At 39.0% G+C, this 24,954-nt stretch overlaps 1 protein-coding gene across 1 annotated transcript in view; it reads right to left on the bottom strand.

The window, feature by feature from the left end:
• The window catches only part of LOC103042905 (kelch-like protein 29), a 153,251-nt gene that overhangs the window by 70,383 nt on the left and 57,914 nt on the right, over positions 1–24,954 (bottom strand). Inside the window, exons 6-7 of the mRNA XM_049463972.1 lie at positions 13,260–13,398; positions 4,192–4,388 (exon numbers count right to left, since the gene is read on the bottom strand). Coding sequence (XP_049319929.1) covers positions 4,192–4,388; positions 13,260–13,398 — 336 coding nt within the window. The remainder of the gene's footprint in view (positions 1–4,191; positions 4,389–13,259; positions 13,399–24,954) is intronic.

Raw genomic sequence — 24,954 nt, 5'->3', positions numbered from 1 at the left:
CACAGTACATTTCCACAATGCATGTTATATCACACTAATCATAAAGTAAAGCCACCTGGAAAGCCTCCATGGTTCCTTATATTTGCTTATTTAGAAGTATTTTATCTTCTCTGGTAAAACAGAAACTGTGAAGTATTGTAGAGAATTGTCTTACTCTATACCGAGTCACAATACTGGGATATCATCATTGTAATGAGTAATTATCAAAATTAATATAGCATCATCAGTTGCCCTGTGATTCCCACTCCTAATTAAATGACATACATACTGATATGCCAAAAAGGTCATGGGAAAGCAATATGTAAATTAATCATGAAGTGTTACCTCAGGTGACAGCTTGGTAAAGCCATGGTGTGATAGATACAGCAAAAAAAGGCTAAAAATTGTAATGTCAGTTATTTTTGTTAAATGGTATATAACCAGTTTAATTGCTTGATACCACATGAGTTGCTTTTTAACCATTTTTCTTTTTTCTTTTTCTTTTTTTTACACTGTAGTTTGCAGCTGAGCTTTATGGTATTAAAGCCGAAGAGAAGATTAGAAGGCAGAAGCAGCCTCAGCAGTAAGAGTTAATAAAATGAAACTTCTTAAAAAGTAGTGCAAGAAGTAATCCAACCAAAGGCCCCTGCACCACAATCACACTCAGAATAACCATGAGAGCAGTGCCTGCTGGGTATCTATAAAGTTTCATCCCAAAAAAATGAAAGGAAGTGTACTTTCTGAAAGTACACTCTCCATACACATTAGACGTGTTATCATCTACGCCATGTAGCGCGCTGGCAAATGAGGTTATTTTTACACTCGGCCGTTTCATATTGAACCGGAATATATACTGAAGTAGGCATATTGCAGCACTTCTGCAGCGAATTCCTACAGGAGCGAATGTCATTTCATACCAATTGAGGTATTCATGGATTATTAAGTGGCATATCCTAGTGGGAGACAATGACAGAGGCACTGGAGAAAGGGGAGAAAGGGAAAAAAAAAAAACAAAAAAAAAACAAGAAGCCTGAGCTGTCAAAGCGCCTATCACCCCCCCAGACATTTCTGAGCTTTGAAATGTGGCAGGCCAGGCAGACGATTCATATACTGCCCCCTCTACTCGCCCCCAGCTCTCTCATCACTCCTAAATCAAGGCCATTCTTTAAAACAAGGACAACAGGGCCAATAAATATCCCTTAAGATGGAATTTACGTGCGGCGAGGAAAAATCCACAAGGCAAGTCAGCCAGACATTACGCATTCAAAGGGAACAACACTTTCAATATTTCAGTATCGCAGTCATGCATAAAAAGTGCCACAGACAGAATCCAGTCTACTGATACGCTTGCCACAGCTGCCAATGCTGTTTGACAGGAAACCCGCGGTAAAATATGTATGGTTCCAATCCGCACTGTTTGTCTCTGGGAGCGATGCCTGACTAGCATATTTCATATCTACACACGGTCACGTTACTAGCAATTACCTCCACGAGACTTTATACGAGCTCTCCCACTGGGGCTTTATGAAGATCCATTCCCAGCCATTGTGAAAGCAGTCATGATAACCGTGCTGATGAACCAGTGTACTAATAACTCGCTTCAGTCCACACCAGACTGTGCGCTGTGCACACCTGTCAATCAGCAGCCGAGAGCGTGTGGCACAGAGAGAAACGAGATCCCAGCAGAGAGCAGGATGGCAGAAACGGCTGATGAAGATTCAATTCACTGATTCACTCAGAGCGTCTATTTAAATTCCTCAGAGCCTCTCAAAGCAGCAGCTGTACAAGGACGTTTATGCCTCCTTCTCTTCGCTTTATGAAGACACTGACCACACTGGGTATTGCAGAGATTCTTATTTCAGGAAATGATATATTAACGTGGTCTGATAGTTTTGCTGCTTGCTTCCTGATCCGTGGCAGAACCATTCCTCACCGGCCAGCAGAAATCAATACGTTAGAAATCACTGTGTTCATTAACGCTACATCACATGCACTGAATGTCTTTTTTTGCTAATGTAAGCAGAGTGGTAAGATGGGGTAAGATGTGGAACAAGACAGGATAGCACAGTACTGTACTGAATATGTCCGAATGGAGTGATTAGAATATAGACAACAGAAGTTTATACCGTTATATTAGCAATAACCAATTAAATGAAGCCTGTCACTATACACTCTGATCAGCTATACCATTATCCCTCATGGCATGACTCCACAAGGAAAAATATATATACAGCTCTGGAAAAAAAATTAAGAGACCACTTCAGTTTCTGAATCAGTTTCTCTGATTTTGCTATTTTTAGGTATATGAGTAAAAGAAAATGAACATTGTTGTTTTATTCTATAAACTACTGACCACATTTCTCCCAAATTTCAAATAAAAATATTGTAATTCAAAGCATTTATTTGCAGAAAATGTGAAATGGCTGAAATAACAAAAAATATGCAGAGCTTTCAGACCTGAAATAATGCAAAGAAAACAAGTTTATATTCATAAAGTTTTAATAGTTCAGAAATCAATATTTGGTGGAATAACGCTGTTTTTTAATCACAGTTTTTTATGCATCTTGGCATGTTCTCCTCCACCAGTCTTACACACTGCTTTTGGATAACTTTATGACACTCCTGGTGCAAAAATTCAAGCGGTTCAGCTTGGTTTGATGGCTTGTGATCATCCATCTTCCTCTTGATTATATTCCAGAGGTTTTCAATTTAGTAAAATCAAAGAAACTCATAATTTTTAAGTGGTCTCTTATTTTTTACCAGAGCTGTATATTATTTGTACTACCGTAGTTTAAATGACCATGCAGTTGGTTTACCGGCTCTCCTCCCTTGGACCACACCAGCTAAAAATGTTTGGTTAGTAAAATGTTTACTGAATATTACACTTAACATTCTTATAACATTAAATTTGTCAAGATTTCTGGATGTTCATACATAATTTTTTTTATTGTTTTGGTATGTTCTGGTAATGTTGCTGCAATTACTATTGCTATTACTTATTATTATATCACATATTTTCAAAGCGTTCCTAGAACATTATTTCTATAATGTTACAGGCAAACCTTCCTGGAACCTTTTCAAAATGCTGTTAAACATCTTTATGACGTTCTCTGTTACCTGGACCTTTAGGCAGGTACTAACGGTACTAACCACTGAATACTGATTTGAAAGGTTGCTGTACACTGGTATATAACTGAATACTCTATATTCAAAAGACCACATCAATGACACTGTGCATCACAAGCATCACACACAGAACACACAGCTTTCTAACACAACTTCAGGATTAGATGAGAATACGACTGATTGTCGGGCTCAGAGTGGTCAAGCGGGCTAAGCGCTGCCACTATAATCAGGAGATTGCCAGTTCGAATCCTGTTTATGTTGTTTTCCATCGGCTACCGGAGTCCTGAGGGAGCACAACTGGCCTTGCTCTCACTCATTGGGTGGGTAGATGGCACTCTCTCTCCCCACATCACTCCAAAGGATGATGTCGCTTAGTACAAGGTGTCTGTGAGCTGATGTATCTGAACCGATTGTTGCGCTTTCCTCCGAAGCAATGCTGCATCGGCAGCAGTTAAAAAAAAAAGCTGAGCCTGACTTCACATGTGTTGGAGGTAACATGTGCTATTCTTCACCCTCACTAGTGACAGTCCTAATAAGTGGGTTGGGTAATTGGCCGTGAAAATTAGGGAGAAAATGGGAAAAAATAGAATATGACCGATTACAAACAATTAAATTAATGAAAATAAGTGTGCCTACTTCCTGACTACTCTATGTTTTTTTTGCTTTATTTGTAAACATAAATGTCATAGACATGATTACAGACAGGGAGCTGATAGATCCAGCATGGCAAAATGTGTTAAAGATACATGTTAAGTGTGAATGTGGAACTCACAGCAGATTTGATTTTTTTAACCACTTGGGAGCCCATTTGCTTAATTTAAAACAACAAAAGTGTGATTTATTCATCAGTTGTTTTTGCTGTTTTGGACAAATAACTTGTTTTAACAATGACAATGGTGCATTATTAATCTAGAATTCTGCATTTGATCGATTGAGGACGTACATCTAACCTATTTCTTAACAGAGTAAAATGATAGCCCTTAGCTCAAGATTATTTCATGAGTATGCCCCACATAACTCCCACACAGATGAAAGGAAATCCTGACTTAAAACCCTCATGATGAACTGGCCCCTGTGGCCACTTACCCAGGAAAGACACGCAGACTTTGCAGAAGGTGTTGAACTGGAACTTGTTGGCCGCCTCCAGCAGAGTTTTGGCGTTGGCTGAGTCTATTATGAGGGAACCGGTGTAGACGAACTCCAGCAGCAGCTCCAGGACGTCAGCGCTGATGTTGTTCATCGTCATCTTCATCTTTTCACCATTCCTGTTTTCACTGGCCAACCTGGAGGCAGCAGGGGGGGAAAAGTGTTAGAGCTGGGGAGTTTAGAAAGCAATGACTAAAACCATGCAGTTAGTTTTTTAAATGACCTGGGTCTTTTTTTTTTTTTTTGGAAATATAATCTTTCAGGGTTTTGGGGTAAAAAAAAAAAAAAAAAGCAAAGAAAAGTGTGAGCTTGTCTCTGAGAAGTGTAGCAGAGCTTGAGGGCTTGAGGGGAAAACCTGTATCGGCTGTTATGCAGCTTCATGCATAATACACACATATACACACACACACACACACACTCTTAGACATACACACACATACAGTACGTATATATGTATATATATATATATATATATATATATATATATATATATATATTTATATATTTGTATGCATATGGGAAGTGCAGGCTGAATGGCCTGCCTAATCGAGCAGTAGCCCAAAGTAGAAGCCCATAGGTAAAAGTACATCTCGTTATGGGTGAGTGGCAGGCGGAGGCTCTGCAAGCCTGAGATCCACTGTTCGGGGAGATGCATTCATGGACTCCAGGTAAAAGTCTAAAACTATAACCTTCTATTATCTGGATGTGTGCTTGAGAGACAAAACTCCTTCACAACAGCCTCTTAAAACAACAAAAAAGCAAAGGCCATGTGGTTGAGAAAAGCTGTAATGCCAGCTGGACAGTAATGTCTGGCGCAGATAGACTTGGCATTGACATAAACAACAGTGTAATGCATTTTCTTCTGCACTCAGTTCACATATTCTTTATTTGCGAACATAAAACTGAACTCTTCAAAAATAAAGGCTCCAAGGCTGTTGAGTTTTTTCATTCTATATTATGTATACTATACAGTATATAATGAGTCTGTTGCTTTAACCAACTGCAACCTTTCGCAAGTATGGTCCTACTCAAAGGATCTCAACATTCAGGTTTAAATGTGATGCAACAATCAGCCTTAATTTTATCGATCTTTAGTCTTCCTACAACATACAGCGCATCTTCAAAATTCTGAAATAGGCTAGAGATACACTTGCTTTTAAACGTGATGCAACAATCAGCTTTAATTCTACTTAGTCATCTTACAACATACAGCGCATCCCTCAAATGTGTGAATTGTACATCCCTCCTTAGGCTAGAGATATACTTGCTGTTAACTACACACTCATGTAAGCACTATGGTTGCCTTGCGTATCCATTTGATGTGCTGATTGTGAGCATCCACAAAAAATGGTATAATACACGTAAACAAAGTGTAGTTTATAAAGGAAAACTCTAGGGGCAGTGTCCAAATGATTTGTGCTTGCTGCTGTAACATATAGAAGCCTCTATCTAGTAACATGTGCTGCACAGAGGTAAATATGTGAACAGTTACCGGGTACGTTCACAATGCAGCCAATTATATAACAGATAGTATATCTCTAGTCTCTATTAAGATTATGCATTAAAGACTACATGTCTAATGTTACAGAACTGCAGAAGCGCTTGAGCTAAAAGAACTCAGTCTGGGCAGACAGAATTTCTTGCAAAAGGGTTGAAATGTATAAGAACTTGTTATACAAGGACATGAATGTAAATACTGTCTGACTGGGCTAAAAAGAAATATGTTCTTTAGGTAACCAAGAATGTTTTTTCTCCTCATGCGCCTTTATTTTTAAGAGAGTCCAACATACATATCAATATAGATGCTAGCAATTCGAACATGAATGAACCAAATGCCTACGGTTGCATTTCCATGCACGGTTAACAAATGCATTCGTTTTTTTTTTTTTTATTGGACATGTGTTTGTGAATGAAGACAGATGGACAGACTGTTAGATGAAGTTGCACGAAGAGACAGACACAGACAGATAGACAGATCGAGAGTGATGAGAGCAGGGAAGGAGAGGGGTGGAGAGTCAGTCCTGCCACAGGGAGCCAGCAGCCATCCTTCATGTGTGGAGGGAACCGTTCCATGACTGGGACCTGGGCTTAAGTCTCAAAGCTTTCAGCAGCTGCCAAAAACAAAGTAGAGCATGGCCTGCGTACGAACTGGTGTATTAGTTGTCGTATAGGCCTGACTTGGGGATGAAAAGGTAAAGGCAGAGTTTGAGGTGAGGGGTAAATCTCTGGAAGTGGCTGGAAAATCAAGAATGTTACTCCTGAAAAGAAAAAACAAAAAAATGCAGTTTACAGGTGTCAGTTGTAAGTGCAGGAGTAGAAATAGTACAAAAAGAAAAGGCGAATGCAACGGGCGACCGAGTGGTGTGAGGATGTGGGTGAGAGAAAGAAAGAGCGGAGGAAAAAAAATCAAATTAGTAAAGTCAGCACAGTCCTTTTGTGCGATCAGTCATTCGCTTAGCGGAATCTGAATTGATGGATTCTTGAGCGTGTTCTGTTTTTAGCAGCGCAAACAATAATTTAGCCTCTCAATCGCACAACACTACAACAGTCTTGATCTAGATCAAACAAATATACTGATTTGAAAGGGTACCTTTCTTCTCCTGCACCGACTATAATCATAATCATTACTGAACTGACAAAATAGAGTAGAATAATGACAGTCAGGTCAATGAGGAAACTGAATGGTAAATCACAAATAATTCCCCATATTTAAGCAATGAATGCCGCCGTTAGCCACCACTTGAGGCAATGGTACCCCTTATTTGTGAAAAGGGGTCATATAATCTTGTGTAAAATATGCATGCTCTTATTATTCATGCTTGACGACTTCATTCCTACACTCCCAGCCATAAGGGAACATCCGATGATCTCTGTATGCATAAAGTATGTATCTTCATGACAGGAGAGACAGGCAACATGCATAATGACCTATTATGCTAGAGTGGAGTGAAGTGCGTGAGTGAGTGAGTGAGTGAGTGAGTGAGTGAGTAACTACATTCACTCTGCGTTACAACCTCAGATCCCCCCCACCCCCCACTCCCCACCACATTCTCCCATTATTCTCTTACAGCGAGAATCAAGCCAGCACTCATGATTGATGAACTGCCAGAGGCACAGGGTAAATATTCATTTAAAAAAAAAAAGCACAACAACAAAAACAACAAAATAAATGATATGGAATCTCTGGAGAGACATGATTTTCTTTTTCTTTTTTTTTATGTGGAGCTGCCTCTCATCTTTATCACAATACAAGCGGAGCAGCTCTAAACAGATTGTATCTGCACATTGTATCAGAATGCAGATCCGCTAAACGGATGATTTGCTAAAGAGGTGATTTGCTGTTTAATTCCGCTTTTCTCTGAGCAGGAGGAACGCAGGAGGTGATCTTTACCGATGATTAGATAAGCATGCTGCTTTTTACGTGCCAAAAATGACAGACAGCCAGACAATGCACGGCCGGTTCTCCTTTCAAAGCATGGCTTGTTATGCCCATCACAGGCCGGCAGGTCCTCTGATACCAAATTGAGATTACAGTCCAAAGCATGCGTCAATCAAACGATCGATATTTTGTTCAAATTTGATATGCTTGACATGAAACATCTTCAAAAAGATCAGAATTGTTAAGTCAATCTTTGGTAATACATGACCTGAGTGGGAACAAGCATATAATCAAGCAGAAACTGTGTCCAGTGTCTGACGTTTGCTCTATAGTTGATTCTGTCAGATCAAATGGCAAGTCTTGGGAAAGGATTTCTAGTGAATATACAATGAGATGGGTATTGGGTGATATGAATGAAAACACTGGGGCCAGGTTCAGACTTCCTGTAATTTAGGAGCCAGCCACAGGTATCCAGATATTGGTTTTAACCTCCCATCCATATGCAACAATATATTTGGTCACAGAAAACTGAGCTTTTTAACAGCACTCTCCAAAATGTTTTTATGAAAGCTCTATTTTCTGTATTGTTGATTACGTATCACACTTTCTACTCTGCCTTCTAGCCCACATTCGTAGTCCCCTGATTACTAATCATCATCACCCGTGCTTCTCTATTAGCCCCAATGTAAAGAAAACATCAATTTGTTTCCTTCCCTCAGTGTGATGTATTGCTAACACTTCATGTCATTGAACATAGAGCATTTCCCTGTTTGTTTGAAATTTTGTGTATGATCTCTGTTTGATTCCTGGTTTATTCTTTCTTGTCTTTGCCCCTCGGGTGTTTACAAGTTTATGATTTTGCTTCTGCTTCAGATTAGTCCATGTCTGCTTTGATGCTCTCTCTGGTTACTCAAATGTCATTAAAAAACAGAGAAAAACAGAGCTTTAAAAAAAAAAAAAACTGACATCACAAAACATGCATGTTCCTGACTGAACCTTAAATACCCCTCACTTTCTATATGTTGAATTATAAATTCTTTAAAAAAAAAAGTCTTAAAAAACTACAACATCTACACACAAAAATGCACTACATTTCAGATTTTGACATATGAATAAATGAAAATACTGTTCTATTACAAATAAATAAAGCTCTGTCATGATTTAGAGGCCATAATTTGGTGGTCTGCACAGTACACTACTGGGAATGAAATCTCAGTTTTGTTTTTAATATCTAGATACCTGTGGATGCAGCCTTAATATGTCATTAAACTGCTGTTCCTTACATAAACACAGAGAAAACTACACTCTTAAAATAAATTCCCTTCAAATGGTTTCTCCAGCGATGCCACACAAGATTATTACTGTTATATCTTCTTAAAACCCACCACACTTTTCACAAAAAGCCCCTTGTGTCTAAGAGTATATGTTATGAACATGTAATTTGTGTTTTTCTCTTTGGTTTAAAAGAAAGAGCATGTCCTGTTCTTTCGTTGTGTGAAAGAGGACATCCAGCAACTTTTTGCCTTTACCAATCATTGTTATTTAAGCGCTCGCTTCTTTCTGGGATGGAGACGGTGAAAGCTTGCAATGTTCTCGGGCTAAACTTCGTCCTATTCCACCTTCCAGCGGCAGTGGAACTCAAACAGCTTAGAGGAGTGTATCAGCACATTTTGTGCTCCACTGAGAACAGAGTCGAATCTACACTCGCTGTTATTGCTCCTAATGCAATTTTCATAGCTTCTGCTCGCAAGATAGGAAAGCAAAGGCCCAGACCAAATTTACAATCTAAAAGGGCCAAAGTTCCACTTTAAATTTGTCCTTGAGGCTTCACTGCATCATGTATGATGTGTAATAAGGGCATTATACAAATTGAGCTTGAGTGCACAAATCTAAACGTGTGTATCAGGCTCAACGTTCTCCATCCAGTGGTTAGACTGCACACTTTAATGGCGTGATTCAATGGATTCGTGTTTTAACCTTGAAATAAACATCGAACTACAACTTAAAGATTGAAAAGTGAAATACATGTTAGGTGAAGCATATAAAGTGGCATTTAGATTAATTCATTGTGCATTCACCACTGACAGCAGGAGACAAAGGTGTAAAAATCCATTTAGACAACAGAAAATAGAATGATATTCAAAGCAAAGCAGCAAAGCATTGCCCGACACCCAAGCTGCTTTTGTAAGGCTGTCATTCATCTCTCAGGGCACATCTAGCTTTTACTTAATCTGGGCATCTTTCCATTCCCCACTTTTCCTACATCTCTCTTTGGCTGCATGTTTTTAAGAGCCACATATGGCATTTATCACATATCCTAAAGATCACAAAGTGACATTTTTTACAATCAATATCTCTTTCACCTCTAAAAGCTTTTCATCTTAAGAAGCTAATATCAGCCAAGGCATCTCCACATCATGGAGTTCAAAACAGGAATCCTGAGTCTCTGCAGACCGGGTGTCGTGCTTCTTTTATTGTGCACGTCTGTCTGGCACTGTTGTGGGACACAAGGCGACATTCTATGAAATCACTTTATCTACTTACAGCAGCACTGCAGACATGGCTTTTTTACAACACACAAGAAGAAGAAGGCACTCCACGTACACTATATATGGATGTAAAAATCTTCTATAAAATCTCTATATAGGAATATAGGCTGTTCCTCATCCTTTGCTGTAAAAAGTTCACATTATGGTTCACATTATGGTCACGTTCAAAATATAAGTGTATCTGTGACCTGTAAAATAAATGTTACAAGTATTTGTCTGAAATGTGAACAAATCTGTTTCTGAAATGACATGCTGCTGGTGTTGTGCCAAATTCTGACCCAGGAAAATCGGACTCCCCTTAAGCAATATTTTGTTGTTGTGAAAGAATATCACTACTTTATATTACTAGTTATTTATAAAAAGAAACAATAGGAATTGTGACTGTAATCTGTTACTGATGTGAGAAAAATATATTATATTATTAATCTAGGGCTGGGAGGTAGATTAATCCAATTAAACTGATTAATCAAATTAGTGTCTTTATGCGATTTTCAAAATGGGATAATGGAGATTGAACATCTTTATATATAGAAGCTACCAGAGTGAATCTCAGGAGATAAACATTTGCTTCTCTCAGAAAACTGTGATTTAAATATTTTACATTTTTCTTAAACTGATTAATAAATATAACATAAAAGCTACATGTGAGGTTGAAAAGGGATGCTAACTGTTCATAAAAAAAATAAATGTAATGGAAACAATAGCTTGTGCATCACTTTAAATGGTCTAATTTTAATCCAAATCATAATCAATCTCATATATTTGAATATTGAGTTTTTTTTTTTTTTTTTTTTTTTTTTTACAATATCGGCTAGCCCTAATTACATATAAATATATTGCATATGAAAGTGACAAGTCGGTTTTGAAAAGATAATATTTGATGTTTCCAAAGCCCTATAAAAGTCAGATCTGTGTTACGATAATAATAATAAATAATAAAATATGACTCACAAGATTCTAGATGAGGATTTGATTGCTTTAAGCTGAAAGAGCATCAGTTCAGTGAGGCCAGTAAGAAGTTTCACTAATTACTTTTTTTTAAATCATCTTAAATTTGACTGGAGCTAGCTAGAGCAGGGCTTCTCAACCTGTGGGCCACGGACCACCAGCCGGTCATGAAGTACCCTCTAGTGGTCCGGAGGCCGGTCCTCAAGGAGAGGCAGTGGTCTGTAGTGGGCTGGTATTGGCACTTAATAAAAGTTAAGGCTAAGTATAAATTGAGAGATCAAGCGTGTTTAAAATATACCCACTAAATCAGTGATAATAAATACAGTAATATCTTCTTGGCTCGCTGATTAGAGTACTCTATCAGATTTTGCTACTTTGCTGTCAGAATATGTTCTCTCTCCCTTGCTGGCCCGGCGTGCTCGGCTTTCTAAGCAGCTGGGAACAGGATTGGCAGATCCTAGCCCAAAGTATGTTTAAACCCACCCTTACACTTAATCTAGCCAAAAATCTGACGCTATAAATGACAAAAGAACTATGAGCTCCTAAAATGTATTGTTTCTAATTTATCTTAATTATTTAACGTGGTTTGTTTTTATGGGTATTATTAAACAGCTCTGGAAAAAAATAAGAGACCACTTAAAATTACGAGTTTCTTTGATTTTACCAAATTGAAAACCTCTGGAATATAATCAAGAGGAAGATGGATGATCACAAACCATCAAACCAAGCTGAACTGCTTGAATTTTTGCACCAGGAGTGGGAAAAAAGTTATCCAAAAGCAGTGTGTAAGACTGGTGGAGGAGAACATGCCAAGATGCATGAAAACTGTGATTAAAAACCAGGGTTATTTCACCAAATATTGATTTATGAACTCTTAAAACTTTGTGAATATGAACTTGTTTTCTTTGCATTATTTGAGGTCTGAAAGCTCTGCATCTTCTTTTGTTATTTTGCTATTTATTTCAGCCATTTCTTAAAATCAACAATGTTAATTTTACTCGTAACATATTTAACATATAACTATAAATAGCAAAATCAGAGAAACTGATTAAGAAACTGAAGAGGTCTCTTATTTTTTTCCTGTAAGTAGTATTGCAGTACATTTGAAAGTAGCCATTCTCTGTCCATATTAAACACAAATAAATACATATTGCACAAATCACTGAAGACAATACTGAACTAAAATGGACAATGTAACTTTTAAGCAATTGTTCAGGCCCAATTCTGAACAATTAACATTAACAACATAAAAAAATGTTTAGTTTTCTTTCATTATGGGCCACTGTGCTTTCTAGTTACAAACAAGTGGGCCTTAAGTTGGAAAATGTTGAGAAGCCCTGCTCTAGAGGACACAGACCCACTGAAGCGTCTGAATACTTTTGGATATATTGTGCATCACAGTTTGCTCCAACTCTCCTCCTGGAGAGCTACCCTCCTGCAGTTTCACTGGAGTATCAATTATTGCTTACAGTACATGCTTCAACTAACATACACTTTCCTCAAGTGGGGTAAAGATGCCAAGTTGCAGACCGATAGCTGTGAGAAGGTTAAAAAATAGGACATTCCCGTTTTTCCCCCTAAAGCCCGGAAACAAAAGAATATTTCAGAAACCATTAGGAGACCCCCCTGTGTATTGAAGTTTGTGTACTGTGTTTATTCTTACCACAGGCTCTGGGTGGATTTATGAATAAGCAGTCGGCTAGTTCCCTCAGAGATATGCAGCAAATCACAGCAGGTAGCCAATAAATCAGGACGGCTAGCACCTCCGAACACTTGAATGGGAGAGGTAGAGTGAAGTGCTGATCTGATACACTTGACGCATTGCTCCGAATCTCCCCCATTTCGTTCTGACATTTACAATACATTTACAAAAGAAAACCCCCAGTCATGGAACTTTTTTGCCCATTAAAATGGAAATTTGCTCATTTAGTCCATGGAGATGAAAGGGCAGGATAAGTGTTGACCTTTTTCAACAATGAAATACATTCATTTGAGGGACAGAAGGAATGGCTACTGGCCCTGTGATAGGAACCTCTGTCTTCACACCTGCAAGAGAAGGGGAGGTAAAGAAAGCCACACAAATGCGCCCTACGAAAAGAACAGAGTGGATCAACGACAGGAGAGAGGCAAACCTTTTAACCATGTCCTTGAAATACAAGCTGCAGGAAGCTAGAACATTTTGATGGACTTCAAACTCTTTGCCTTCAACAATAATTTTCAGGTCTGTAAATTCTTTCGCTCGCCGCTGCTGGTTCAACTCTTTCAACATCTCTGTAGAACAAGAAAAAAAAGAAGACAAAGTTTCTTATGTAAGGATTTCAAACACAGCGTGGCAAACAAAAAAAAAAGTACATACTCAATCACCTCGTACTACGAGGACATAAGACAAGCCTTTGTTTGTGTGTCTAATGAGCTGAAAAAGATCTGAGGAATAAGATCATCAAGTGTGTGGACAAAAGAAATGCACAGGTTGAAGAATAGCAGGTCAACAGTCTCATTAGATAGCTACATATCTACAAAGGAGGCACACGGGACTGCTTCAAGCAGATAATGCACAAGACAAAAGCTGTGATTGAGCACAAAGTAAAAAGGAGTTCACTGGCCCCAAGTGCCTCCTGCAGTAAACCTCAACTCTCTATGGTTATATACAGACAGGGAGACAAGTGAAGATGTACAGCTGAAGAGGTGTATATGTAACTATCCAACAGAAGAAAAGAATAAATAAATAAAAAAGCAAAGAAAATAGGAACGAAAGAAAGAAAAAAAAGAGCAAATTATTTTATGTATCAATCTGTATTAAAAAAAAGAATCTACAGCAACAATTACATATCAGAATATTATACATTACTGTTGGATGATATTACTTCAAATTAACTTAAGATTTAACTAATCATTTTTGCTTGATAATGATTAAGGAACATTTGTTTTAAAGAATGATGAACACATCTACTTTATGTCGCTTTCAGTCATGTCGCAGACTGGATGGGACGGAGTCACGTGACTCCACACACAGTAGAATGTTTTTAAAGAGAGGGTATTTGAACACAGAGAGGAAAATTAAGAATTAACGTCAGTTTCAAGTAATTTTTGATTAGTCGCCCAGGTCTGAGACACTGTCTCAGGCTGCCTTATTTTCTACCTAGCTATATCTTGATGATTAAACTTTATTATAATGACATGTCAACAGTTATGGAATATTAGGCCAAATCATACTTCTGCACTGTCACGACACTCGTTTTTTATTGGGCGATATATTGTCCCAGAATCGCAATTTTTCAACTTTATTGTAATTTTAAAATGGTATGGCACTGATATAATGAGTAAAAGACTGGAAACTTTCTGGTGCAGAGCTCTGAAAGAGATTTCATTTTGTCTCACATTTAAACAGAAGTTACAGTTGTTACAGCTGTGAATCGCTTGATTAAACGGTGTGAAAGACTACAGCAGCAGTAAAACTGAACATAGCAGCATTATCGAGGGAGGCAAAACTAAGCCTGTGTAAGTGGAATACGCCAGTGAGTATTTATACCTGTGTGTCTGTGCGTCTACAGTACATCCCTAAGGTGGAAAAAAAGGCTGGATGACAGCTGCATGACAACTGTCCAATCTCAGTTGCTATGGTCTGCGTTGCCACAACATATTGTTCCAATTCTGGAGAGGTGTGTTCAAGACTATGGTGCATTCCACGAATGGGTTACAGCACAGATTTAATGTAGAAGTATAAACTAGGCTTTAATGTTACAGCAGAGGTTACCACAGCTGTACAATCTGTGAGGTGATATCTTCTGAATGAGGATAAACTTGACATGAAATGTGCACATGACAAGAATTATGATGTGAATCATCACATTTATTAGTTTAGCGAGACCTCATAGTGGGTCCCAGAGTTTTAGGACATTCCAAGTTTGGTAATAATCTGAAGGTATTTATAGCATTATTGTCCTCATTTCCTCATCTTTTAAAAAAATTGTAGTAATAGAAATGAAACTTGGTGGGTAGTCATGTCATACTATCATGGAGTGACTCAAAAAGACAGCAGGACCATCTTTAGTACCAAATTGCAATATTTCAACAGGACAACGCTTGTCCACAGCCTGCTGCCATCTTGAAAACATTATGATGACTGAAATACTATGCTATGTCTAGCTGCATCACCAGACCTAACCCTTAACTAGAAAATATGTGGAATAATTGGATGTTCTATGAGCACTCCACCTCTACTGCAAAATCAGCAGGAACTGCATCAATATTTGAGATGCATGAGCTGAATTATCGCAGGACCTCGATAGTGCCCTCTACAGCTGCGTGCTGAGACGTCTGGCATGTTATGTTACACGTGTTACACACCATTTTGGTATGTGTAGCTCAATGCATATGACCAAATTTGTCTGTATCAGTCATTTTTTTGTACTATTTATTGTTTCTGGTTAAGTTTATTTTTATTGCAATAAGACATTTCTTCTGGGTACAACCATTTCTTTTACAATGAGTGTGGTCTAATAAATTAACAATCTAGAATGTTTAGTTTTTGGGTAAAACTTCTTTGCAGCAATGACTGCCTGGGGCTCACACATATCGACAAGCACTGGCCATCTTCTCTGGTGATTAGTCTTAACACACGTTTGTTAGCTGTACTGTAGGTACTGGAGCTCTTACTTGCAGGTATGAAATTCATGCCCAGGGAGATTCAGGTCAGGGTATTGATTTGACCAATGAAGAACATTTTACCTTTGGGGCCTAAAAAACTTCTTAAATTACTTAGCAGGGGTTTGGGGTCATGATCTTGCAGTTTGAAGGTCCTGGTGGGATTACAGCAGTTGAGATGCTTCTGTCCATGTAAAAATGTATACTACTGGAGCTGTTGTCAGTCAAGTGATTTTCTTTTACTAGCTTCCCTACAGGAGAGAGAACTCTACAGGAGAGAAAACTCTACAGGAGAGAGAGAGCTCTACAGGAGAGAGAACTCTACAGGAGAGAGAGAACTCTACAGGAGAGAGAACTCTACAGGAGAGAGAGAACTCTACAGGAGAGAGAGAACTCTACAGGAGAGAGAACTCTACAGGAGAGAGAACTCTACAGGAGAGAACTTTACAGGAGAGAGAGAACTCTACAGGAGAGAGAACTCTACAGGAGAGAGAACTCTACAGGGGAGAGAGAGAACTCTACAGGAGAGAGAACTCTACAGGAGAGAGAGAACTCTACAGGAGAGAGAGAGAACTCTACAGGAGAGAGAGAGAACTCTACAGGAGAAAGAACTCTACAGGAGAAAGAACTCTACAGGAGAAAGAACTCTACAGGAGAGAGAACTCTACAGGAGAGAGAACTCTACAGGAGAGAGAACTCTACAGGAGAGAGAGAGAACTCTACAGGAGAGAGAACTCTACAGGAGAGAGAACTCTACAGGAGAGAGAACTCTACAGGAGAGAGAGAACTCTACAGGAGAGAGAACTCTACAGGAGAGAGAGAACTCTACAGGAGAGAGAGAACTCTACAGGAGAGAGAGAACTCTACAGGAGAGAGAGAGCTCTACAGGAGAGAGAACTCTACAGGAGAGAACTTTACAGGAGAGAGAGAACTCTACAGGAGAGAGAGAGAGAACTCTACAGGAGAGAACTTTACAGGAGAGAGAACTCTACAGGAGAAAGAACTCTACAGTAGAGATCTCTACGGGAGAGAGATCTCTACAGGAGAGAGAACTCTACGGGAGAGAGAGAACTCTACAGGAGAGAGAGAACTCTACAGGAGAGAGAGAACTCTACATGAGAGAGAACTCTACATGAGAGAGAACTCTACAAGAGAGAGAATTCTACAGGAGAGAGAATTCTACAGGAGAGAGAACTCTACAGGAGAGAGAACTCTACAGGAGAGAGAACTCTACAGGAGAGAACTTTACAGGAGAGAACTTTACAGGAGAGAGAGAACTCTACAGGAGAGAGAACTCTACAGGAGAGAGAACTCTACAGGAGAGAGAACTCTACAGGAGAAAGAACTCTACAGGAGAGAACTTTACAGGAGAGAGAGAACTCTACAGGAGAGAGAACTCTACAGGAGAGAGAACTCTACAGGAGAGAGAACTCTACAGGAGAGAACTTTACAGGAGAGAGAGAACTCTACAGGAGAGAGAACTCTACAGGAGAGAGAACTCTACAGGGGAGAGAGAGAACTCTACAGGAGAGAGAACTCTACAGGAGAGAGAGAACTCTACAGGAGAGAGAGAACTCTACAGGAGAAAGAACTCTACAGGAGAAAGAACTCTACAGGAGAGAGAACTCTACAGGAGAGAGAACTCTACAGGAGAGAGAGAGAACTCTACAGGAGGGAGAGAGAACTCTACAGGAGAGAGAACTCTACAGGAGAGAGAACTCTACAGGAGAGAGAGAACTCTACAGGAGAGAGAACTCTACAGGAGAGAGAGAACTCTACAGGAGAGAGAGAGAACTCTACAGGAGAGAGAGAGAACTCTACAGGAGAGAGAACTCTACAGGAGAGAGAACTCTACAGGAGAGAGAGAGAACTCTACAGGAGAGAGAACTCTACAGGAGAGAGAACTCTACAGGAGAAAGAACTCTACAGGAGAAAGAACTCTACAGGAGAGAGAACTCTACAGGAGAGAGAACTCTACAGGAGAGAGAGAGAACTCTACAGGAGAGAGAACTCTACAGGAGAGAGAACTCTACAGGAGAGAGAACTCTACAGGAGAGAGAGAACTCTACAGGAGAGAGAACTCTACAGGAGAGAGAGAACTCTACAGGAGAGAGAGAGAACTCTACAGGAGAGAGAGAGAACTCTACAGGAGAGAGAACTCTACAGGAGAGAGAACTCTACAGGAGAGAGAGAGAACTCTACAGGAGAGAGAGAGAACTCTACAGGAGAGAGAACTCTACAGGAGAGAGAGAGAACTCTACAGGGGAGAGAACTCTACAGGAGAGAGAGAACTCTACAGGAGAGAGAGAACTCTACAGGAGAGAGAGAACTCTACAGGGGAGAGAACTCTACAGGGGAGAGAACTCTACAGGAGAGAGAGAACTCTGCAGGAGATAACTTTACAGGAGAGAGAACTCTACAGGAGAGAGAACTCTACAGGAGAGAGAACTCTACAGGAGAGAGAACTCTACAGGAGAAAGAACTCTACAGGAGAAAGAACTCTACAGGAGAGAGAACTCTACAGGAGAGAACTTTACAGGAGAGAACACTCTAAAGGAAGAACGATAACAGGAGAGAGAACTCTACAGGAGAGAACTTTACAGGAGAGATAACTCTACAGTAGAGAACTCTACAGGAGGGAGAACTCTACAGGAGGGAGAACTCTACAGGAGATAGTTCTACAGAACTGAGAACAGAGATAACTTACAGGGGAGAACTCTACAGGAGAGAACTTTACAAGATAGAGAACTCTACAGGAGAGAGAGAACTCTACAGGAGAGAGAACTCTACAGGAGAGAGAGAACTCTACAGGAGAGAGAGAACTCTACAGGAGAGAGAGAGAACTCTACAGGAGAGAGAACTCTACAGGAGAGAGAACTCTACAGGAGAGAGAGAGAACTCTACAGGAGAGAGAACTCTACAGGAGAGAGAACTCTACAGGAGAAAGAACTCTACAGGAGAAAGAACTCTACAGGAGAAAGAACTCTACAGGAGAGAGAACTCTACAGGAGAGAGAACTCTACAGGAGAGAGAGAGAACTCTACAGGAGAGAGAACTCTACAGGAGAGAGAACTCTACAGGAGAGAGAGAACTCTACAGGAGAGAGAGAACTCTACAGGAGAGAGAGAACTCTACAGGAGAGAGAGAGAACTCTACAGGAGAGAGAGAGAGAACTCTACAGGAGAGAGAACTCTACAGGAGAGAGAACTCTACAGGAGAGAGAGAGAACTCTACAGGAGAGAGAGAGAACTCTACAGGAGAGAGAACTCTACAGGAGAGAGAGAGAACTCTACAGGGGAGAGAACTCTACAGGAGAGAGAGAACTCTACAGGAGAGAGAGAACTCTACAGGAGAGAGAGAACTCTACAGGAGAGAGAGAACTCTACAGGGGAGAGAACTCTACAGGGGAGAGAACTCTACAGGAGAGAGAGAACTCTGCAGGAGATAACTTTACAGGAGAGAGAACTCTACAGGAGAGAGAACTCTACAGGAGAGAGAACTCTACAGGAGAAAGAACTCTACAGGAGAAAGAACTCTACAGGAGAGAGAACTCTACAGGAGAGAACTTTACAGGAGAGAACACTCTAAAGGAAGAACGATAACAGGAGAGAGAACTCTACAGGAGAGAACTTTACAGGAGAGATAACTCTACAGTAGAGAACTCTACAGGAGGGAGAACTCTACAGGAGGGAGAACTCTACAGGAGGGAGAACTCTACAGGAGATAGTTCTACAGAACTGAGAACAGAGATAACTTACAGGGGAGAACTCTACAGGAGAGAACTTTACAAGATAGAGAACTCTACAGAAAGAAGAACTCTACAGGAAAGAGTTCTACAGGAGAAAGAATTCTACAGGAGAAAGAACTCTACAGGAGAAAGAACTCTACAAGATAGAGAACTCTACAGAAGAAAGAACTCTACCGGAGAGAGATCTCTACAGGAGAGAGAACTCTACAGTAGAGAGAACTCTACAGTAGAGAGAACTCTACGGGAGAGAGAACACTACGGAAGAGAGATCTCTACAGGAGAGATCTCTACAGGAGAGAGAACTCTACAGTAGAGAGAACTCTACGGGAGAGAGATCTCTACAGGAGAGATAGCTCTACAAGATAGAGAACTCTACAAGATAGAGAACTCTACAGGAGAGAGATCTCTACAGGAGAGAGAACTCTACAGGAGAGAGAACTCTACAGGAGAGAGAACTCTACAGGAGAGAGAACTCTACAGGAGATAGTTCTACAGAAGTGAACTCTACAACATAGGAATCTACAGGAGAGATCTCTACAGAAAAGAGCTCTACAGGAGAGAACTCTACAGGTTAGAAACTTACAGGAGAGAACTCTAAAGGTGAAATAACTCTACATAGATAGTTCTACAGAAGAGAACTCTACAAAATAGAAATCTACAGGAGAGATCTGTACAGGAGAGAAATGACAGGAGAGAACTCTACAAGATAGAGAACTCTACAGGAGAGAGAACTCTACAGGAGAGAGAACTCTACAGGAGAGAGAACTCTACAGAAAGTCTACAGAAGTGAACCCTACAACATAGGAATCTACAGGAGAGATCTCTACAGAAAAGAGCTCTACAGGAGAGAAACTTACAGAAGAGAACTTACAGGAGAGAACTTTACAAGATAGAGAACTCTACAGGTTAGAAATTTACAGGTGAGAACTTACAGGAGAGAACTTTACAAGATAGAGAACTCTACAGGAGAAAGAACTCTACAGGAGAAAGAACTCTACAAAGATAGTTCTACAAAAGAGAACTCTACAAAATAGAAATCTACAGGAGAGAACTCTACAGGAGAGAACTTACAGGAGAGAACTCTACAAGATAGAGAACTCTACAAGAGAGAAATCTACTAGATAGAGAACTCTACAGGAGAGAGAAGAAAGCTCTATTCTTTATGGAAACCCTATACACGAGGCATCGGGATCACAGGGTATCTCACAATACTATATTGTCATAATATAATGACCACCTCTAGCATCTGTGTAAATGAAGAGGATAAAATACTCCTAAATAGCAATGAGCAAATACCAGGAATTATGGATTTATTGGTGTCAGTTCCACAGAAATTTGAAAACCAATATTCTTTACCACAGAGTTATGCATTTGATTTGCCTCACCACGTGGAGTAATAAAGCAGTAACTTTAGTACGTTTAGTATGTTTTGACTCCACTTATCAATAATGTATCAGAAACTATATGATATATTGCAAAATCACATTTATTTTCTATACCTAATTGGCACATCTGTACTACATTGTGGATAAACAGCACATGTTCTTTGGTCATCTACTGCTGTTGTCTTTTGTAAAAAAAAAATACAAATAATATTAAAATTCTTATTGCTAAATTGCAAAAAAAAAAAAAAAAAGGTATTTTATTGCATATTTACAGTCAATTTTTTTCTTGTTAGGAACTTTGTCAATTTGTTTTACTGTATAGACAAATATATGGTGTTTAAGAGCACTTTTAGAAAAATCTTAGAACAATTCAGTCAGATTTGAGATTTGTTAATATAAGTTACATAAGCTGCATTTTGTGCCAAAAATGTGCTAAAACGTTTTTTAGAAAAATAATAAATGAATAAATTAAAGATGGTTTACTTTTAAAGGTATCTTAAAATATGAAAAAAGTCTAGTAAAATTACTTAATATAACTGGAAAACAAATCACTATACTCTAAAATATGCATCAAAAACAGATTGAGTTAAAACACCTAGAAATATAATTATTGTGATATTATTTTAGGGGCATATCCCCCATCCCCTATACTGTCCAGTTGCTGGTCTTGTTCTTGCTCTGTATCTCACATTTCTATTTCAGATAGAACATAGAGCCAGTTTTGCACCTTCTACTCCTTAAACTTCCTTAAAAAAAAAAAAAAAATCCTGTCTAGTCCTGAAAGTCTGTTAATGGTCTAACATAGCTAACATTGCAAAGATTGTTTACGATTTGTCAGTGAAAAACTTTGCATAGTTAGAAGGCTTCTGAAAACAGCCTGACAGCAAGAACCATGCAGGCATTCATGAGAAATAATGGTGGTGCAATAGCAATAGCAATATGTGCTCTGTGCTGCATACCAATAGTTATAGAATGCTGATTTTCTGAATGCTTCAGTATGTCAGTGAACCACAAACTTCACAGAGAACAGAGCGCTTTATGGAAAGGAACAATCACAAGTCAGCATCAGCTTTGACTGCAGTTTTATTCCTTAACAAAATGTACTGATCTGAGGTAAAGAAAAAAAAGGTGTTAGCCAAGGTGTTAGCTGTCCTTTTCATTCTAATTTGCTGAATAATTAGCGCAAACGGTATGGCCTTTACGGTATTATTCACCTCGCAGATGACGTGTCTGGAACTGATTCTGTGGCATCTAGCAGAGCTAACAAGGACAAGGATATGTGTGATTATCTGCAGGAAACACTCTGTGTTAATTTGACTGGGGCGTGTGAATAGCATGGCAGCTAATTATTTTCTATTTTAGTGGGTCAGTGTTCTCTGGAGATTGACCATTTATTAAATAGCACAGGCCATTCTTTCTACAGTTAGAAAAAAAAAACGAAAGATTGTGACCGACCTGACCGAAATGTAACTCTACAAACAAAACAAACAACGTGCATTTGATTGATATTAAAAAGCTAAAGACGTATTTACTGCAAATGGAATGGAGAAAACAAAATTTGTGGTAATTAGTCCACTATTGTCTGATTTAATGGTCAATGTGGTTCATGCAAACACATGTACACTCTTAAAGCTTGAATTTGCAGTTCCACAACAAAAAGACTGTTCCTATATGGATTGGTTTGGTTCCTTCATTAATTAAGGTTCTTGATGCTCAGTAATTCTAAAATCCCTATCCCTAATATAATGAACTATAATGAAAAAAAAAATAATAATGCTTTTCTGGTGAACTTTGGCAGACTCTATTGACACTGGTATTACAGTTGAATACAGTTGAGTTTGGTACATGGAAGTAATAATGTGAACCTCAAACACTGTTGATTCATCATTGAAAGTAAAATCTGACCTAACCAAGGACTGGACTGGAAAATGGGCAGATTCTAAAACTCTACTAAATGTTATTAAACACTGGAGTTTTAACATATCTAAAGGGAATACACCAGCTTTTTTTCACAGGTATGACATGAGAACATTATCTTAAAATGTGGATACGAGGCTACAATCACTTCACTTTGGTAACAGCATGCCACACAGGCCAAACACACTGAAATAATGACAGTGTTTTTGTTAGTGTTAAAGCTTTTGTACAATAGGCAGAATCTGCTAGCTTTTCAGTGTTGGGCCGGTCATGATTTGGACAATACAGTGTCCCCAAATTAATTGATATTAATTATATTATTGAGATGTTTTTGTTGCAACTGATATCATAATAATACAGCATGATTATAACTTTTAAAGAGAAGTAAGCTTTTATATATAACGAATATTCAGATATTGGAATGTAAAAATTTGCTAAATACGTCCTAAATACATGAAACATACTCTATTTTTTGCACTATTACGATAAGCCAAGGTGATATTCGCTAGTGGTTGTAGCTTGTTTTAACAAGATAAACACACAAACTACAGGCCGATATATTCACCTCTGAACGAGAAACAGCTAGTGCTTATCGCGCTTATTGGCTAATGATAATGCTGCCCCAGTAGTGCTAGCCTCAGTTAGCAGCAGATAATACTGGTCAATAATACTGCTCTCTGAATGACAAAAGAACAAGTGCTTAGTGCGGTTAGAGACCAATGCTAATACTGCTCCAGCACTAAAACTAAAACTCCTGTATAACGCTGTACTTTAGCGGAGTGGCTTTACTGCTTCTTACAACCTGACTGGTAAAATTCATACATAAGGCGCACCGGATTAAAAGGCGCACTGACGATTTTTGGGAAAATTAAAGAGTTTTAAGTGCAAACTATTGTGCGAAAAATACGGTAACTAGAATTGACACACTAGCTCAGTCAAATTAATTAATGAATTTCTTGAAAAGAAAATATAATGGACAATATTGATGAAATTTTTCTCCCCAACGAAAACCCCATACAGTACTTACTATTTAAATGTCAAACAGCAAGTTAAAATACTAAACTAAATATAAATGCATTATTTGGCAGCAGCAAAGAATCAACCACTCTAAGGCAAGATTTATGCCACTGCTGTGTTTAAGATCGCACAATGAAAAGGCAAATGCATGCGACAGAGAACCATCTCTGCGCTTAGTGAAACTAAAGTGAATGCTGAAGCTTGTGAAATGTCTCCTTCCTGCACAAAAGCCCTCTGAATTGATAACAATGGAAGTACAGATATGAGATGAAATGTGCTCAAGAGCACTCTCGCTGGTAGGACGCATGCAAGGATAAAGTCAGAATAAATGCATGCAAACTCTGCTCACAAAGAGCCTCAGAGCCCACTGAATAAGCCTATTCTTTTCTCTCCTCTCACCCCAATTAACCGCAAACTAGTGTCTGCAGATATGAAGGGCACTGACTTCTAGCTCAGGGAAAAAAAAGACAGATTTGATGCTTATTGGCTCCAACATTTCTGTTTTTCTTATTCTTCTTCGCTTTCCGTCAAACATACATTTCAGACTTCTTCCTAAATGATGCAATTTCAGAGCTTTCTTTCCAGGTATAAACATTTCCTTCACAAACACACAACTGTGAATGGTCAAATACAAGGTCATCTAGCTTGACACTCCGTAAACAAAACAAGTGCATCATTAAGCTTTTAAAAGCTTCTCCGGAGTGCAAGCCCTTGACATGTTAAATTAACAACAGTGCAGAGTCACTTAAGGGTGCACGTATAATATATGCCGTATGCTGAAGTATTCAATGTCAAATCATGGTCATTCGTGCAGCTGCACACTCCTTAAAACTGACTTTGACCCAAAAGAAAACGGCAGGAGCAAGCGGGGAGGGGAATTCAAATTAGCCCACCGAATTACAAGCTGACTGTTGGTTTGAAATGGGGCAGAAGAAATGACATTAAGCTGATCCCTCTTCTTTTCAAGCAAAAAGCTAAATCAAAACCGACTGTGCTTTCCAGAAGGTGCTGATAGCATCTGTAATGGGAAGGCAACCATTACCTTGTGCCTCATTAGAATAAGCTGTGTGACACATCTGCTTTATTCTAACTAATGCATGCTCCACATCAAAGGGT

Source organism: Astyanax mexicanus, chromosome 14, assembly GCF_023375975.1.
Source record: "Astyanax mexicanus isolate ESR-SI-001 chromosome 14, AstMex3_surface, whole genome shotgun sequence".
NCBI lineage: Eukaryota > Metazoa > Chordata > Actinopteri > Characiformes > Acestrorhamphidae > Astyanax > Astyanax mexicanus.
The sequence above is the reverse complement of the archived record's forward strand: the minus strand, read 5'-3'. Positions and strand labels throughout refer to the sequence as shown.